The sequence below is a fragment of the Chelmon rostratus genome, chromosome 4 (genome assembly GCF_017976325.1).
Source record: "Chelmon rostratus isolate fCheRos1 chromosome 4, fCheRos1.pri, whole genome shotgun sequence".
Taxonomy (NCBI): Eukaryota; Metazoa; Chordata; class Actinopteri; order Chaetodontiformes; family Chaetodontidae; genus Chelmon; species Chelmon rostratus.
In genome coordinates, this window is record NC_055661.1 from 9,288,844 (window position 1) to 9,308,027 (window position 19,184).

Genomic DNA, 19,184 nt, shown 5'->3' on the forward strand with positions numbered 1-19,184 from the left:
TGTAGAATCAGGGTTGTATCTTGGATGAGAAAATACAATTTGATCATCCTAGAGTCAGAGTTGATTTGAAGACTTACTAAACTTACTTACTAAAATTTTTTTTTTACCCAACAGCAAGCTGCGGACGGCTTGACTACCCACTGTACTGCAATTATCATGGCACATTAGCAGGCTAATGTGTATCAGACTGAGTTGAGTTGTTGCCTACTGCGAAAATCCCCCAAGCAGGGCTGATCTGGGGCAGTCATCTCAGTGTGGTCATGGAGGAGTGCCATATGGCCCTGATGCAATCCTAGACCTGGTTATGTAATGCAGTGCTACTCAACTGGTCCGTTTTGGAGTGAGAGCAGGCTAAGTGTGTCTTGGGATTTTCTCTCGTGGTCCAGATAAATGCATTTTTTAGATACTTTCTCATTGTTGAAAAAGCAGACAACTGCTAATATGAAAGAGAAACATCCTGAGTTAAATCCATCAGAGAGAGAGAGGCGGGAGGAGACTGTTGTTGTGTCTTTAAGCCCCGGATAATGAAGTAATTGGACCACAGTTCAAGTTTCTATTTTCATCCAGTTCTGTGTGTTTGTCCCTGAGTCAAAAAGCAGACTGCAGGTTCCACAGAGTGACGTGACAGTATAGTGCCATTTAAGCCAGTGTGTGGGTTACTTTTCTTATCATTAATGTGAGGTTGTAAGAGCACAAATTGTTTATTAGCCCGCAAAAGAAGAGGAATGCTTGAAGAATCTTTAAGAAAGTCACTCAAGGAACTGAAAAAAATGCATGAACTTCTACCATTCCAGCAATGAGATTTCTACAGGATACTGTCAGTGTCCTGACTAAATCTGTGGCTTCACCTGCATCCTTCCTGAAATAGCTGGTTGGCTATTATAGGAGAGAAGCAGGTCAGGGGTAAGGTTTAAATGAACATGGCCAATAGCCATGGAGTATGCAAATAAGCCGTCTCCCTGACCTCTTGAGGTTAGAACTGCAGCCAATTAAAATGTACTGCAATGTTTGGTACAGAGAATGAATGAGTGGCAGGACACGACTGGAAAAGGCACTGACTTTGGGGAATTTTCTTCTTTCGTTATTATGGAACTTGCTCAGTAAATGTTGTCCACCTTTAATATGACTGACACCATTAGTATAATGAGTAGAACGTAATACTCGACTGGTTTTCTATTAGCTGTGGAAAACCTCTCAGAATTGTAGACTAAATACACAATATAGAGATTATAGAGCAAACTGATATTTATCCAACCATTTTACCATTCTTATATATGTAGCTTACTAGCTGGCTAACAGTCAAATGCTTTGCATGTCACATTTTGTGGCACAATTAAATATTTTCCCTCACTGATGTTTGAAGAGTTCTTTGTATTTCTTGTCTTGCAACACAGAAAACTGACAGAAAGTGAAAAAGTATGAAGTTCTAGATAAAAAGCACCTAGCTTTAAGTAATTTTATGGCGCAGTATCAATGTTCTATACTGACACCAGCAGTTGGGGTCAGTATAACATGTAGCGACCCTACTAGCACAGTTCTATTGCAGTATCTGCTATTTTGTCTGAAAATATTGACATGCATGTTTAATTTACAACCCCAGTTCCAAGACGTTGGGATGCCGTCTAACGTACAACCAAAAATAGTAATATATTAATGTTGGACCTCATCAACTTCATTGGTTTTTGTAAATATCTGCTTATTCTGAATCTGATGCAGCAACAGACTGGGAAAGTTGTGGACTGCTCCAAAAACACCTGTTTGGAACAGTCCACAGGTAAACAGGTTGATTGGTAACAGGTGAGAGTATCATGATTGGGTCTGACAGGAGAATCCTTGGAAAGGCTCCGTCGTTCATAATAAAGGATGGAGTGAGGTTCACCACTTTATGAACAGATATATATATATATATATATATATATATATATATATATACAGATACCCACAAGCACCAGCACCAACAGTGCCTGTTGTTTATGTTTCCAACTGGAAAGTAAACATCTGGAGCACAAATTCTAGGCCACATTATATGAGTGGAGAGGTGCTCTAACGGAGTCTCCAGTGACTAAGTAGTCACACACAGACACACACACACATACACCCAAACAAACACAGTGTAAGTGGGTTAGATCCCAATGGATATTAGATTTGGCTTTTCTACTTTCCCTCCATGCTCCTCTCCAAAATTCTCTGTTTGACAGCCTTTTTGTCTTTCTGAACACATTCTTATAGCATGTGCGTCATAATGGATGGTTTAAAGCAGAGGATGACAGAAAGGCACTGGCTATATAATGTTTGCACTGCAGCCCGCTGACCCCAGGGCCTGATTCAATGTCTCTCTTCTCTTTTGTCTCTTTTTGTCATGATTTATATATTTTAGCCACTGGAAAAAGACAGGAAAACAGTTACAGAGACATAATGACGTTAGGACATGAGAGACGAAAAAGAAAGAGGATGGATGAAAACCAGTCGAAGTGAGAGAGACGGAGCAGAAAGGAGAGATGAATGTGTGTCTGGAGGGGGTGGTGGGGTGAGGGGGCGGGTGTGGGGGGGCGGGGGCAGTCTGGGTGCAGACCAAGGACACTGTGCCTTTCACAAACCCAGATCAGCCACCCAGACTCCACCACCGTTGTGTTTCTCACAGAGGAGCACACAGCTGATGGTTGTTGCCAGATTGGTTTCCCTGAAAGATTCCTCCTCAGTCAGGTAAACAAACAAGCAGGCTGCTTTAAATAATTCAGCAGCAGCCTTTTGCCTTGAATGTAGATTAGACGAGAGCAGAGAGGAACCAATCAAGTCTAGTTTGATGTGTTAAAAGAGGGCCAGGTGCTCACAGGGGGTTTTGCCTGATATCAAGTTTATTCAGGGGGATTTCTACTGAAGTGTTCCAACAGTCAATAAACTGAGAGAAAGGGGTCACACATGCTCAACCTCTGGCAGAAATTCTGCTGTTTCTTCTCCCAGAAAACATTCAAGCTTCAAAAAACCCCTGGAGGGTTGAGGCGAAAATGAGGTGAACAAAAATTGCAAAAGATTAATTTAAAATAGAATCAAATGAACAGCCAAGAAGGGTTCAGGAATTAATATTCTCTTTTTTTGTTTACGTCTGATTTAAACCTGCAAACCGTAAGTTATTTTTTTGTGGCCGCTTCGGGGCAGCACCGCAAGCCCTCAGCACGAATTGTCTGGTTGCTACCTTTGTTGTTTGCTGTTTGGTGCTGAGCAGAGTGAGAGCAGCTGGAAGCAGGGTTGATGACAGCAGTGAGGCCGAATCTAAACAGTAAAGTTACAGACCGTAAAACCGAAACAGTGACTTGAAAGAGATTAAACTGCTCAAAGGGAGCGAGTCAGATGATAATGCTCATGTTTGAAAAACCGCTTTCACATTACACACTCATTTGATCCAGTATAAAAACATTGATGACTGATTCAAAAAAAAAAAAAAGTATTTGCAATGTTGTTTTTTTTTTACCCTGCCTGGTTTTCAGATTGGTTAGAGTCTTGAAATACTATTAAAAAGCTTATGTCTAAATCTTAGGGTTCAGGGTTAGGGTTGGGGTTAAAGGTTAGGGTTTGTAATCCAGCATTCTCTCAATAGATGTCTGGAATATGAGCACAACAATTATGCAATCCAAACTGAAAAAGAAAAATCTTATTAAGAAAAATCAAGAGCAGTTACCTTGAAAAGGGTTTAATGGCCTAAAGCAAATGGTGCTTGGTAAGACTATCTATCTTGGGTGAGAAAAATATGATTATTATCGTCTTATAATAAGATATTATGACTTCCATGAATCACTTTTCAGCAGAGCGAAAGAGGGATACATCATTAGATCCTACAGCTCTTTATTATTTCTCTCCAATTAACTGCTGGCTTTGTCTCCAAGTTTCACCCTCATGGGGCCAACACAGGGAAAACACCCATGATCATCAATGTGCAGCAGGACCCAGAAAAACATCATTTTATAATATCCCTCCATCATGCTTGAAACTGTTCTGTAGCTCTCCTACACTACACAGTCAGTCGTATAGCTCAGTTCTCTAGGTGTTTATTTATTCATGAGGGCAATAAACCATAGAGTACACCCTCAACCCTGGGAAATCACGTTGTCACAGTCATCCTTTCTGTCCTTCTATTTCTAAATAAATCTATTAAATGTTATACATACAACAGCAGAATTAACTGTGTGGCAGATCTTAGCAGGATGGTTAATGCTGACACTTGAATCATCAAAGAAACCTGTCTCACCTGTTTTAAAGTGTAAACTGTGGCACGTTAGTATACCTCTGCCCATCTACCTTTCCTTTTTGAGGCTTTCAGCCGGTTGCCACGGTAGCCTGCCTCCCACCGCCCCATTATCCCAACCACCCACTCATGCATGCACATACAGAACACACAAACACACAGCAACACACACAGGGCCCTAATGAAATGAATCCTTCTGTATCAGCAGCGCACTGGCCATTTGGCACAATGAACTGCCATGAATAATTCAGCCAGGAGAGGAGCGATAGACGGCAAAGGGAGGTGAGGAGAGGAGAGGAAGGTGGAGCCGAGAGGCGAGGGGAGAGGGGAGAGACAGGAGGGAACGACAGGACAGGAGAAGTGGGAGTTTGCCAAGATGTGCAGCAGAGGAGGGGAGACACAAGGGAGGAATAATCACCATCAAACTTGCTGAGTCAATAGTGAGAGAGGAGCTGTGTGTTTCTGACAATACAGAGGCCCCTTTGTGCTGCCCGGTGCAGATGCCTGAGCACAAACACACTGGGTCGACCGAGCCGTGCCAGACTCTGCAACCTCCCTCTTTCCTCCCTCAACCCACACTGCTCTGTTTCACTTCTAAAGCTGGTGGAGACTCACTTCACATTGTAATCAACAGCTGAAACAACATTTAACCAATCGAAGTAATCATCACATATGATGCTAGTCAGACGAACATATTCAAAATCTGACTAATTTAATATTTGAGCAAAGTTTCTGACAACCATTCATTGTTCATTATAATCAGAATTATTCATTATGGTAATCTCTTGTTCAGGATTTTCAAAATAATAGTCACAGGTGGTAAAACATGCAGAGCAGGCGGTAACCAGGTCTACACAGTGTGACAAGATTCAGGCAGCCATGAAACTGTTTTGCATGACTTTATAAACTGCTACAAATTCTATAATATCACTTGTAACATGGTACAAACACAGTGTGCAATAACAACAATATCACAATTTCATTTAATGTCAAAGTCATTGTGCTAGATGTCTCGCAGTTTACTGCATGTCAGACTGCACGATATCAGTATTAAGGCATTTCAGATAAAACACATGCTAGCAGCAACATGTGACGGACTCTCATCGTCCATCAGCACTTCTCTCGTGCTTTGGAGTGTGGACTTGTGACTTTAGGGTAAATATGTTTCTAAGCAGTAGCATTACACTAGCTGACCAGTGTATTCAGGTAATTTCACGATATACTGTGACTGTCTGGTCTGTGAATGTGGGCTGTAGCAGCTGTCACATTGTGGGATTCTTCAGTTTCTGACCCTGTCAGGTTGTCAACGCAGGCTGTCTTCGGTCGCCGTTGCTCCAAATTAGTTTTTTCTGTACACGTCTCACAGCGCAACCTAAGACCACCCTTTCCAACTGACAGCCAAAGATTTGACAACATTTGCCACGAGACAGCACACAGTCACACAGTGCAGAGCCTTAAAAGCAGTTTTCTCATCCACAACAGTATCTTTGATATGAAGGAGACAAAACCAGGCCCAACCAATATCATCCAGTTCCAGACTGCAGAGCTGTGGCATCGAAACTTTCAGATCTGCACTTCTGGACCTTTACATCCTTTCCAACCTTTGTGCAACACAGGCAATCCGCTTGGCAGCGTTGCACAGCAACAGTTCAGACCTACAAATGAAGCAATTTTGCCACTTGCACCCCCAGCAGTGGAGTGTAAACCTGTGTCTTTTGTCCTCTCACATTGTCCTAATTGATTTTGAGAGGAAAGAGTGAGTGGACGGTTTATCCGAAGAAAAAGGCGATACGGATGCAGAGGCAGAAAGAAAAGAAAAAAATAAAAGAGGATGCAGTGCAGGTTGATGGAGTGTGCTGAAATTTAAAGCCATCTGATCACAGCTTTTACCTCCTCTGCATCTAGTTATCCCCAGACCATATTCCTGTTAGTTAAATATCATATATTTACACATACTATGTCTAGTTTTCTGTTACCACATCAGCATACATAGCTTAGCTCCTGTCATTTTTGTCTGAGCGTATGATGGCCTAGCTTTCTGCAGAGTGTACAACTTATATAGCACAGAAGAGAGGAGCAGAGTCTGTCTGCAGTTTGTACCAATGCTGCTGAGAAACTTGGCACAGTTTGTGGAAATATTGGATTTAAATGTAGGAACCCACTTTTGTAACATACAGTGCCAGACCACAAGTAGGGCTTTGTCATCCCATATCATGCAAAAATATCCCCAATCATCTGTCAGTAAAAGCAGAAGCAATGATAGAATAAAAAGAACAACATTTGAACAAAACAGCAGTCGATACTGTAGCTGCAGTGCAACAGAAAAGCAGTTGACAGTGGGTGCTGTATGACAATATTACAGTACAGTACAAGTGTATGATTGCAGCGGTAACTTACGTGGCAACCTGATGCATGACCTTAGTGGAGGTGTCTTTCAGTGTGTCCTTCAAGTTGTCCTTGAAGTTGCTGAAGAACTTCCCGGCCCCTCCCTTCACCATGTCCAACAGTCCTCCGCCATAATTGGCATCCATATCTGGGGACAGAGGACCTTGAGCCAATCAGAATCCAGAGGGACACAAACACAGTGCATATACAGAGGCACGCAGAAAAATAGTTGCTGTTGCAGATGATATATTTATCTATGATCTATTGATATGATGCCTATTGAATAAACATGATTGTCAATTCTTAACGGATTTAGAGGTTTTCTTTTGACTTCAGTGATGAACAAATGAGTCACTGCACAACACACCAACTAAACACGAGTGTAGGTGTAAAGGAATGATGGACAAGGACACAAGAGACAAGACACACAATGAAATGCATGCCATCTGGAGCTGTGTATTGCTGTGTGCGTGTGTGTGTGTGTGTGTGTGTGTGTGTGCATGCACCATAAAGAGTAAGCAAGTGCTGGAACAGACTCAAGTGTCATATCTTAGTCAGCACGCCTCTGGTGATCTAAGGATTTCTCTCCCTCCTCTTTCCCTCTCTTTTGCCTCCTCTTCCCTTCATGTATCCACACACAGCAACACAGTGGCATGACTTGAGACGTAACCCGGCAGTGCTGACAAATTTGCAGACAAAAGGGATTTTCAGCGTTTCCAGCTCGTTCACCTGGGTGCATCGAAAACTTCTTGTACTCTTGTCCACAGGAAACCACCCACAGACAAGCTACCAATCGATCGCGTTGTGCTCTAGCTTATGATCTGACATGGATAAAGTGGTTCTGTGAAGCGGTGCTTCTTGAGTGTAATGTCCCACTACCTGACAACAGCAGGTCTCGAAAAAGTAGGTTTCGAGTTGGGCTTGGCTGTAAACAGCTGTTTGCTAAGACAGGATTTGGGTGGAACATAATTAAGTCTTTGGCCTGTTGCAGTTTGTGTGAAAGCAGGATACTTTATTCCACACAGGAAAAGATAAAGAGGCACAGGGAGCGTAGTATGTGTTGCATTAGCCTGGAAAGCTTTATGATCAGTGGAAGGGACTGAAACCGCCTGATTTCTAGTTTACGTCGGATTTTACCTGCTGATAGCAGCAATTCACAGATGTATCATACATACACTGTGTTGTGCTTTAAGTACATTGCAGAGTCTTTTAGGAGAAAACACAAGCACCCCAGTCTGAGCACACAGTGTCTCTGTAGCGTACCTTACGGAGACTATGTGTGTCAGCTTCGCAGCTAATGCACAACTTTAAACAAAGCCTACAGTCAGTAATGGAAGGAATTAAGCAAAACCTTGTTCAAATGGAGCTTCTCAAAATCCCAAAATATCCAGAAGGCGTTTTTTTAATCGTAGTAACATTGTGACCTTGTACCAGTTGAAATGTCAGCCTCAGCTGGGAGTCCTGAGTGTACCAGCTATGCTCATCCAGCCAGTATCGGGTGGATGATATTGAGGTGAGGCAGATGGTTCATTATGATGAGACAGTGTTGTGTCATTAGCTGGTAGTTGGCTGCAATTTGTGTGATGTATTTCCACTAAAAACATAACCTAAGAAGAATAGCTAATGGGCTATTAGAGGCCATTGTTGCTTTATGCTGGTGGGCCACAGTGCCTTATTCAACCTACAGCTATTAGTATTACATCATGGCCCCTTCCAGAGTAGTTGTTTTTTAAATTCAAGTTATAATGTCTCACTAGTGGATGCTGGGCTCTGGTCTCTGGTTCATGTCCATGCCTTACATGGCATCCCCTCACATTCAGCGCTAATGTTATCAGTTGGATAGATAACCAGAGCTAGACAACGTTTGTGGTGTAATGAAGGCGCACACTTTTCATTGATTTTAACAGCAGACTTTCACACTTACGCACATACTCACATTACAAAGACTGTGTCTGAGGAAATCTGTCTCGAGAGAAATGCCGGCTGCTGAGACAGTTTCCTGAGTAATCACGAGCAGCGGCTGTTTTATTCTCTTTCACTCTTTTCTCTTTCCCCTTACTCCTTCACCAACATTGCTTGTGTACTTTTGATTCCTCTTTCCCCTCTTGCCTGGTTCACTCATTCCTGTCCTCCTCCCACCCGACAATTCTTCACCAAATTCCAAATTTAGACTTTTCATCTCCGACTGCAGAGGCTTGAAATGTGTGACAGGGATTTATTTTTTCTGAAGGATAAAGCTCCTGCTTGTTGAACTCATACAGCATATGATCCCCGGAAATTTCCAAAACTCAAATAGAACTTTGCCCATGGCAATCAAAACAGATGTGTCTGTGTGATCAACTGAATTACAGATTTTAGCTGTAGCTTTTAACTTTTGTTTTAATTGGCACTCGCTGCATTAAAAAAAAAGTTGAATACAATACCTCAAAACACATATTTATGTTATCAGAGTTATCTCAGATTGGGCTTTAGACTTAGACAAAGTTTGGATGTGGAGTTTGACAGAAATGAGAATTTCCCAGACAGGGAGAGTCCAACATGAGGTACTGCATTCTAGGAACTGCAGGATTGAGTGTTTTTGGAGCTTAACCCAGGTTAAAAGTCCAAATATCTCAGCCTCTGCAGCTTTGTTTTGAGTCCTCCAACTGAATTAAAGTGCAAGTAAATCACTGGTATGCCATTTTAATAGACTTTTATACATCTACAAGTATAACACTGAGTGAAGTAATTAAGAGGTAAAAAGCCTGAGATAAACCTGAAGACCAGCTAAAACCTGGAAAGACTGGACAGATGTTTTAGTCTTTAATTTAGTCTGGAAGGAGCATAAACGTAAACTGAGTAAATGCACTAAATAACACAGGCAGAAAAAAGGTGGAAAGATGTGCAGTTTCAGACATTGATGTCAGCTCCATGTATCAATATAAAACACGTTTTAAAAAATCTTTATGAGAGACTGGATCTATAACTTAAAATGAGTCTTTGCATATCACACATGATACGATTTTATCCACTGACTATGGGCACTGAACCCAGGCTGGAACAGAACAATCAGTCGTCACGCCCAAATCATGTTCATAATCAGCTCAACAGCTGTGATGTGCATCCCCGCCTTTATCCCCCCAGTGTTATTAAATTTCTTCAATTGACATGAATATCTGAAAACCACTGAAACTGGAGCTATAGGATTCTTACATGAAAGCACGAGCATTGAAACCCGATATAAAAGAGCCGAAAAAGAATTAATGTCAAGAACTGCACCACTGACATTATCGCATCTGTGCCTTTCAGCCCTCCACCCTTTTATCTGACAGCAGGCCTCGTTTTTCACATCCTGATCTGCTGTCCTCGGCTTTCTGAGGTGAAAGTTTTGTGTGTGCTTCTGTCATTTCATCTTTATTTATCTGCACAGCGGAGAGTGTCAACACACAGGAAAAGACGGGCAGGATAACATGCAGCAAAGGCTGAGCTGCCTAATATACAGAGAATAACCCTGTTAACTCTGCTGCTGACTGAATTAACTTCTACATCATTTAATTTGTTGCTTGCATCCTGGCCTAACATCATACAATTACCAATTAACCTCCATCTGAAGGAATAGTTCTACACACGTATATGTGTTTTTGGTTGTTTTGCTATCTTGCCAGGGGTTAGATTAGAAGATCAATACTACTCTCATGTCTGTGCACTAATATGAAGTTACAGCCTGCTGCTGGTTAGCTTAGCGCAAACACTGGATACAGGGAGAAACAGCTAGCCAAAGGCAACAAGATCTGCCTTCACACCTAATTTTTGTATGGATTAAACTAACAAGATATAACATGTGAACTTGTGAGCTTTAGGGCTTTAGAAGTGCCGGTAAGTGGATTCTGTTACTTTTGGACAGAGCCAGGCTACCTATTTCAGCCAGCAGCTGGTTAGCTTAGCTTAGCAAAAAGACAGAAGGAAATAGTTATTGTGTCGCTCACCAGCACTTCTAAAGTGCTGGTGAGCGACACAATAACTGAGCGACACGTTGGACTGAGCCAGACTGGCTGTTTCCCCCTGTCTCCAGTCTTTTTGCTAAGCTAAGCTAACCAGCTAACCAGCTGACATGAGAGTGGTACCACTGTCACCTAACCCTCGGCAAGAAAGCGAGAGTATTTTCCAAAAAGGCTGAATTCCTGTTGATTTGGTAGCCATATTAAGCGTGTCTATGCTGAACTGAAATGCTCCTCTTATGTTCTCTGGGCAGCACCTGAAGTTTTGGTCTATTTTTAACATCTTTCTATGCAAATTTCCCAGCCAGAGAGTGTGACAGGATGTATAAGGAAAACCTGGATCCTGCTCTGCCTTGAAATCACGAGCTATATGAGATCTGCCAATCACGTTCAGAGGCCTGCACAGGTAAAGAAGCATCTGCGGTGATGAAGAAAAAAAAATGCTTCAAAGACATCTCACCAGCCTACAGGGAGAGCTGTTCCACGAAAATAGGACCAGGCCAATAGCTCTCCCCTCCTCCCTCCTCACCGCCCCCCTATCGCTTTCCCAGAGTCAACCAATAGAAACGAGACAGGGAGAGGGAGAGATGACTGAAGAAAAGAGAAAGACAGTTCTAGTTATGTCCAGAGGGATCAGTGGGCTGTCTGAATATGTCTCCCTCCTCTTACGGCCCCAAACCGTTCTCCCTCAGTATCAGGCTTGGTGTGAATGACACAGACGGACGCATACACACACAACAATAAAGCTTGACAAGCAAACACAGCGCGCTGCACTCCGTCTCAGTGCTACCACGCTGTGCTGGGCCTCGTCGTGTCCTGGTCCTGAATGGCTGTGGCGTAAACCCAGGCTCTAATCTGCTTAATTATAGATGCTGCTGATGAGTTAAGAAGTGTATGATTAATCATCTACTATACAGCTTAACCAGGGGAGTATTATACTGCTTTGAATGGCAAGGAAGCTCTTACAGGCTGCTTAAAACATAGTACCTTGGTAAAAGCTGTGACAAACTGTATGTTAAGAGGCCAAAGAAAGTTTTGCATAAAAGGTCTGACATTCTTAACTAACTCTGTTCCTCAGCATGTTTCAAAGACGACAGATTGAGCATGATTCTCTGTGTGGTTCTGTTGTGTCCAAACCAGCTCATAAATGAGTCTGCGCGTAAACAGGTATCGCTTTTCTTTTCGTTCTTGCCATTGAATGTGACAGATCTGATTCATTTGTGTTGACAAACTGACACAAGCAGCATGACAGGGAACGAGGGGACAGAGAGACATGCAATAAAGGCTCCCACACAGACTTGAGGCAGTCATGTCGCGGTTCGTGGCGAGCGCCTCAACCCCAACAGGCCACCAGGGCGTCACAGAGCTGCAGTCAGGGTACGTCAGCCACTGCATAACAAACAAAATCTGTCACTCTGAGAGTCAGACTGGTTTTACTACTATCAATCAGAACATAAACAAGGCCACTGACAGGAGAGACACCTGCTTAATTCACAGCAAAGCATGGAAAGTAATACAGTTGGGAAATGAGCAGAGATCATGTTGATTGACCTTGGTACACTTGTTTGAGGATGAGCTACAGTTGCTAATGCAATAAAGATAACAACTTTTTATGCTTGGTGCCTAAAGCCATATCTAATTATTCTTATCAGTCATCTTCAGCCTCTTGTTTAAAATAGTGTATTTCATAACACAGTTCTGTAATAGACCATGAATCCTCTGTGGACTAGCAGCCACAGCTCTCTGTAGCCGTTAGCTGTGCCTGCTAACACCCGGTGACATTTAGGAAGATATATACGAGTTATCAGCAGTTTAACCAAAGAGTCAATTGTCTCCTCTGCACCTCTCAGATTGTTTAATGAGAATAAATGTTCGAGGGCCGCATTAATCACCAGGTGACCACTCAGATCTCACACTGGTCTATACACAGATAGACCTAAATTGTTAGCATCAGGCTACGAATGCAAAAATTAGCTCACACAGTCAACGTAATCAGTGTTTCCTTCGGTCCCACAGCAATGGATTTGAACCCTCTGCAGTAACTAGCTTCTATATGATCACCTCGAAACAATATCAGAGATAAATTTAGGTGCCTATTTACTTTATAGCGCCCAAGCTGTCTTTATAAATGCTGCTGTCTAAATCAGCTATGTCTGCAGTGTGAATTAATCGTACCTTCGCTCCCTACATGTATGTCCTCCTGTGCATCATATGCTTTGTCTCTATCTTATGTTGCATCTATTTCTCTGCATATCTGCGGGAGTCTTGCCTATCTGGCTGTTAGCTGGTCTGTGAGCCTCTGTGTCTGTGGCCAGATGGATGTGGGGGTGTGCAGACTGGTGCGCCAGTTACAGTGACAAACCTCGCTGATATAGACACCAGAGGAGGCTCTGAGAGGAGGCTCCGTCAGGTGAGTACGGCAGCAGAGAGCCCAGCCACTCACAGAGAGAGCAAGGGGGGGGGGGATTGGCAGGGAGATCAATGGTTTGTTTGAATGTGTCTCCCTCTTTCTAGAGTGCCAACCTTTAGCCCTCAGTATCAGGCTGAATGGGACAGACGGATACACAGACACACAGGCAGGGACATGCACACACACACACACACACACACACACACATACATAAAAGAGACCATCCATAAGGCCTGGCAGGCCAGACAGACATCTGACACTGGAGCCCATCCCCCCACCCCCCCACCCAGCCTCCTCATCACCAATCCCAATCCCCTTTCCTCACTGCCCCTTCCACCCTCCTCATCCAGCTTCTTTTGTTTCACACAAGTGTTCGTCCCCAGAGGCTGGCTGACTCCACATAGCTCTGCGGTGAGGTGAAGACGGACTTTAAACCTGACTTTAAACACCCTAAGTTACAGACTTCCTGGCTTTCACTTATTAAAGCAAATAATTACTGTTTCATGTTGTAATATTAGAAGCAATAGTTGTAGTGGTAATTGTATTGGTCTGTTGTCATTTTGCCTGGAAACTGCTTTGAGAGAAAAACTCAAACTGATTTTGTAAACATGGATGATGCTCAAACACTGAGTTGGCTGTTTCCATTTACTTCGAGGGAAAAAAGCAGTTTATAAGAAGAAACATTAGACATGTGCCATTTATTTTCTCTCTCCGACTATTCAGAGTCCAATTTCCTTGAAAAAGAATTGCATAAAGCTGTTGTTTAAATCTACATAGACCTACATGTTGTACATGGTTTGATAAGTAGCGGCGTCTTTTAATCCCATACAGGACAGGCCAAATGTTTGGCATGATACATAAATAAGACTAAGCCATGAGTGATAGCAGTTCCAGTTACTGCAGTAGCAGGATACTTGTAGCAGTGGTAGCAGGAATGGTCTCAGTAGCAGTACTGACATTAACTGTCACCATAAAACTTTATTCTACTCAAGAGGCTGTATGGCAGAGGACAGAATCAATCTCAGCGAGGATAAAGCGTCAGAAGAAATTACTTACGCTGGATTCAATAAAGCACGTAGAGGATTTATCACCAGATTAATGATAAACAGATGGATTATAGTGTGCCTTTATCACCATGAGGACCATGTTTTTTCTTTTTTTGGTTTTAATTGGATACATGAGCCTTATAATCCATCATTCACGGCTGGCCAGTTGACTTAACTTTTAAACTGAAAGAGTTCTGTGCATCTGCTGCCTAACACTGAAGTAATATTCATTCTACTGACTGCACAGTTTCACATTCAAAGCCCATATGGAGAAGTACATATACTATATAATGTAGTTATCATGGTAGATATCACTGAAAACTGGCCGTAAAATGTGATTTTATACTTGCGCTTACATCTCTGATAGGTTTTTAATGTATTAAGGACACTAGAATAGAGCATTGGTGCTATGTGTGCATGCATTTGCAAAATATCATGCCCATCTTTGCACGCTTTTTGACACTCTGCACATCTAAAGCATACCTTTACCTTTAAGTCTAGTCTAAGCTGTGTCAGCATTTGCTTCCCTTACAGGAAGATGTGCAGGACTGGCCAGCACCTCACACATAATGCAGACGATTTAACACAAAACCAACGGCACTAGGGCATGCCTACATCTGTCCTGCATACAATAGCCCAATATAGCATTTAGGTGGGGTCTGGGAGGCACTCTGAGCCCAGGAGAGGGTTCCAGGAAGTGCATAGCCACATTGTATACTTTCACTATTGTTAGCCATTGTGTTATAGGCTACCTTACTCCTGTGTCTAGTCATCACATCCCACTCAAGCACTCTCCAGGTCAGCGTACAATCGCCATCCCGGTTGCGGGAGGCGGCGAGGACTCTTACCTGAGCTGTCCATGGTGCTGCAGTCCTCCTCTCTCAGCGGGCCTGCCTTCGGTCCAAGGGTGGCCGCTATGGAGCCTGCGAGTGTGCTGCTGCCGCTGCTGCTCCCTCTGCCGACACTGAAGCTGTCTCCGCCGCTATCGACCAACTGCAAAGATTCATAGCCATCGTAACTGGTCTTTTTCTTGTAGGCCCCCAGCAAGCTCATTACCGAAGGACACACACACGCGCGAAAAAAATGAAATTAAAGACAAAAGAAACCCCGGAGACGTAGCAGGCTACGCCGCGCCGTCGCCGTCGCCGCCGCCACAGCCGCCGCCGCTGCTGCCGGGTGTGCTGCCGCTAGCTTACTGCTGCTGGGTGCACCACATGTCCGAGGAGGAGAGGACGAGCGGTCTCCTCTGTTTTCTGCTGAAAGGAATATTCTACCCTCTCTCTCTCTCCCTCCCTCCCTGCCTCTCTGTGTCTGTCTATCGCCTCCTCTTTCTCAGCAGCACCGCATTTTACTACGACGCTGCTGCTGCTGCTGTAGTCGCCGGCTGAGTAAAAGGGAAATCCACCCCAACGCACAATCCTCTCATGTTATTGCTGCATGTATTATTCACACCCTGTAATTGTGCATGTGCCTATAGGAATGTTTTTCCACAAGCTGACCAATATAGAGCAATTTTATGTAAAACCTACAAGAATATGGTCCTGTAAAAATATATCAGGATATCATAAAGTAAAAAAAATGTCACAGTGAACTCACTATTGAGCATTACTTGCATACTATAAACACTACTACTTGAGTACTTTTACTCAAGGAATGACGCCTACTTTGGAGATGATCAGATTATTAATATAACATATAAACAATAAATTATGAAATTAAGGGTAAGATACCTAGCATTATATAAAGTAATTAGAGCTAGCTCCACTTCTACCAGCTGCAACATTAAAGTTATGAACACATTAATACAGAACTAATTATAATCCAGCAATATAATACAAATATGAACATGCCTTAAAATAGTACCACATATACATTAACATTTGCATAATATTGCATGAATTTCATATTCAATTTTAAAGCCATCTTATGTTGTATGTCTATCTTATGTGATGTCATTAAATTTGCTCACATGCTCGTACGTAAAAATACTGGGATCCCGGTTTTATGAATAATATCTGGGTGGAGTTCCCTTTTAAAGGCACTTTTCAAAATGTCTGTGCCAATTCTGACTGTCCTTTGAAGCAGAACTATGAAGTAGGTGGCAACTGTTCCACCCTGCATAGTTGTTCTCGTTAAATATTTGCTGGGTTGATAACATTTGCAGAATTAAGTAGGCTACACAAATATTTTCATAATCGATTGATCTACTGATTATTTTCTTGTTTACTTAATCCTAATGTCTCTAAAATGTCAGAAAATTGTGAAGAATCAATGTCCCAGAGTTCAAGTCTTGAAATTGGTAATTTTTTGCAATCATCAATCAAAAACATATTAAAATGTACTATTATAAAAGACAAAAAAGCAGACCATTACTCACTGGTAAAAGCAAATGTTTGACATTTTAGCTTGAAAAGTCACCCAAATGGTTCAGCAATTATCAAAATAGTTGACAATTGACCAGTGTAACTGATTCACTTAAATGCAGGACAAATGCACCATAGATGTATAATGGATGGAGTCTGCTGTAACCGTGACTGTGCACAGCGAAGAGACACAGGTGATAATGGCATGAAGTGTGCTATGAAGTAAGATTCGCAGTGTCATTTATTAAAGTGTGACCTCAGGGAGTAAAAAGATGGAAGAAATCTTGTGTTTAATTGAAAGAATATCTTGTTATGACCTGCTTTTTTGGGTATAAATAAGGAGCAAATTAAGAGTGTGGGCCCATGATAGAGCAAATCCCCTACTTGAGTCCTGTGCTGAAAAATGAACGCAGAGCCCTGGCCTTGTCATAATAAAAGATTCAAATAAGAGGTGTCTTGTATTGCAGGACAACAGCACCATGCTTTGTCAGAAAAAGGAAACTCACTCTGCATCACAGGGAGCTTTCTCAGCCTCTACTCAAACAGCAGCCTTGAATGTCAATAGGCTCTTTGTAATAGAATTAAAACCCAACAGATATTTAATTTTAGCTCCAAATTTGTAATTTTAGCTTCATTTTTTGGGTGATGCCCCTGGATCCAAGCAGGACAAAACAATGACCACTGATGGCATGCTTCCTGCCTTGGCCTTGTCCCCTGGCAACGGAAACCCTGCATGGTTCTGAAAAGAGGACATGAGCCTGGGAAACTCTTTTAGGAGGGCAGACGAGAGCTCAAAGCCCAGCGGGAACGGAATGTCCAAAACGGAGGAACGAAACCCCCGCCATAACCGGACGCAGAGTGCTGCCGCTGCATTGTAGCGGCGAAGCTTCCTGTCTTGTTCTTAAACGTGCCGACCAGTATTTACCCGTTCTGAGTGTGACTGCTCAGGGTACAGCCAGCAGGCACCACAGGCTCTGCCTAGGATCAAAGGTTTACACAGGACAGGACAAGCCCAATCAAACACATTGAGCTGACACAATTTTGTTAATCGATTAATCATTTTAGTCATTCTTAAAGCAAAATTGCACAACATTCTCCCCTTCATGTGTCTCAAATGTGAATATTTGCCACTTTTCTTTGTCACCTTGAATTTGAAGTTGAATTAACCTTATCATATTATAGATTAGATCAAATTCATTGCATAAAAAAACCTTATAGAAAACTATTTGGGCCAATATCAGATCTCTCATATAAACCACATTTCCCACCACATTTATTTACCACAGTTTAACCATTACAGGTTTAATTTAATTTGTCACTCCAGTGGTGGGCTGTGATTTGCTAGAACCCAGTAGGTGAGAGAGGCCACTGTCAGCCCTTGAACTTTCTTTTAGTGGTGCCATCTGTTGGTAAAATTATATCAGTGAGTAAAAAGTGAATGAACCTACAATGCTGCCATTATGTGGAGGCTTTCTAAATAACTTGCCACATGCGTCACCTGCAATCTCACACTTTTCGAAATACATTTTCAAATGCACTGCAAAGTGATGTCCACACCAGCTAAGGTATAAAGTGTAATCTGATGTATTTTCATCGTGTTGTCAGTGCGCCTGAAAGCTTCGTATGTCCAAGACCGCCTGATGTCTCAGCAGCACGGACGGACCATGACCTTTGAGCTCCTGCTTCGAGACTCAAAACTAAAGCAAAAACTTGATGCACGTAACTTTTGTTTTCATCGAGATAAACAAAACAAAAAAAGGAACATCTATGTTTCAGGTCTAAAGGTTGTATGTTTAGTCTAGTCTAGTATGTTTAGACTTTAAAAGCATAGATCACCTTCACCTGACGTGTATTGGGGGTGGACATGCAACACTGAAGTCTCAGAGTCCTTTTCATCACACAATGCCTTGCAGAATGAGGCTGATATTGTTGAATGAATTTTGACATGCTTTTTCAAAAATCTGCCCTGACTTTCATTAAAATGATATTACAAAGACAAGAAAAACACATTTGGAAAGACAAAAAAGTTCACACAGAAACTGACTGAATCTTGTAGATGTAGCTCTACGATGTAGATTTATTGATGTTGAAACTGTTGTATGAAACGCTGACATTTTAACTTTTGTGTCAAAGTTATTAGAGTGACCTTCTACATTATGGCCTTAATATTGGAGCAAGCCTGAGTTGAATATTTACAGCTCTGGCAGCAAAGGATAAGAGATAGGCAGAAATTACAGTTTATTTATCATTAAGAGTGAGAGTGCCCAATTGCTGCATGGCTTTGAAGGAAGTTGGAGAAATCTGAGCTCCACTGGATCAGATAACACACCATGTCAGAAAGGCTCGGGACCGGGAATCGAACCCTCGCCTTCAAGCAATGAGGCCACTGCTGAGGTGGCGATATGAGATCAAGCCCTGACCAAGATCGAGGTCAAGACTGCTGCTGCAAGGTTACCTGGACATCTACTCCACAGTGGTGGAGAAGGGTTTTTTTTATCATCAAACCAATTAGCTTTAGGTCACAACTGAGTGCGTAATTGCTGCATGGTATGAAGAAAGTTGGAGGAACCGGAGCACCCGGAGTAAACCACACCACACGAACAGATAACACACAAGGTCAGAAAGGCTCAGGACCGGGAATCGAACCATCGCCTTCCAGCAATGAGGTCACACTGCTGATGTGGCCATACCGCTCAAGTCCTGCTGCTCCACTGGTCTCTGTCCATGGACAGAGGCCAGTGGTGGAGAAGGTAACCTGCATGT

The 19,184-nt window shown here is 42.5% G+C and overlaps 1 protein-coding gene across 1 annotated transcript in view; it reads right to left on the reverse strand.

Moving 5' to 3' along the window:
* dnajc6 (DnaJ (Hsp40) homolog, subfamily C, member 6) overlaps nucleotides 1-15,111 on the reverse strand; it is a 34,775-nt gene extending 19,664 nt beyond the window's left edge. Inside the window, exons 1-2 of the mRNA XM_041935763.1 lie at nucleotides 14,907-15,111; nucleotides 6,638-6,788 (exon numbers count right to left, since the gene is read on the reverse strand). Coding sequence (XP_041791697.1) covers nucleotides 6,638-6,788; nucleotides 14,907-15,111 — 356 coding nt within the window. The remainder of the gene's footprint in view (nucleotides 1-6,637; nucleotides 6,789-14,906) is intronic.
* Between the last annotated feature and the right edge of the window lie 4,073 nt (nucleotides 15,112-19,184).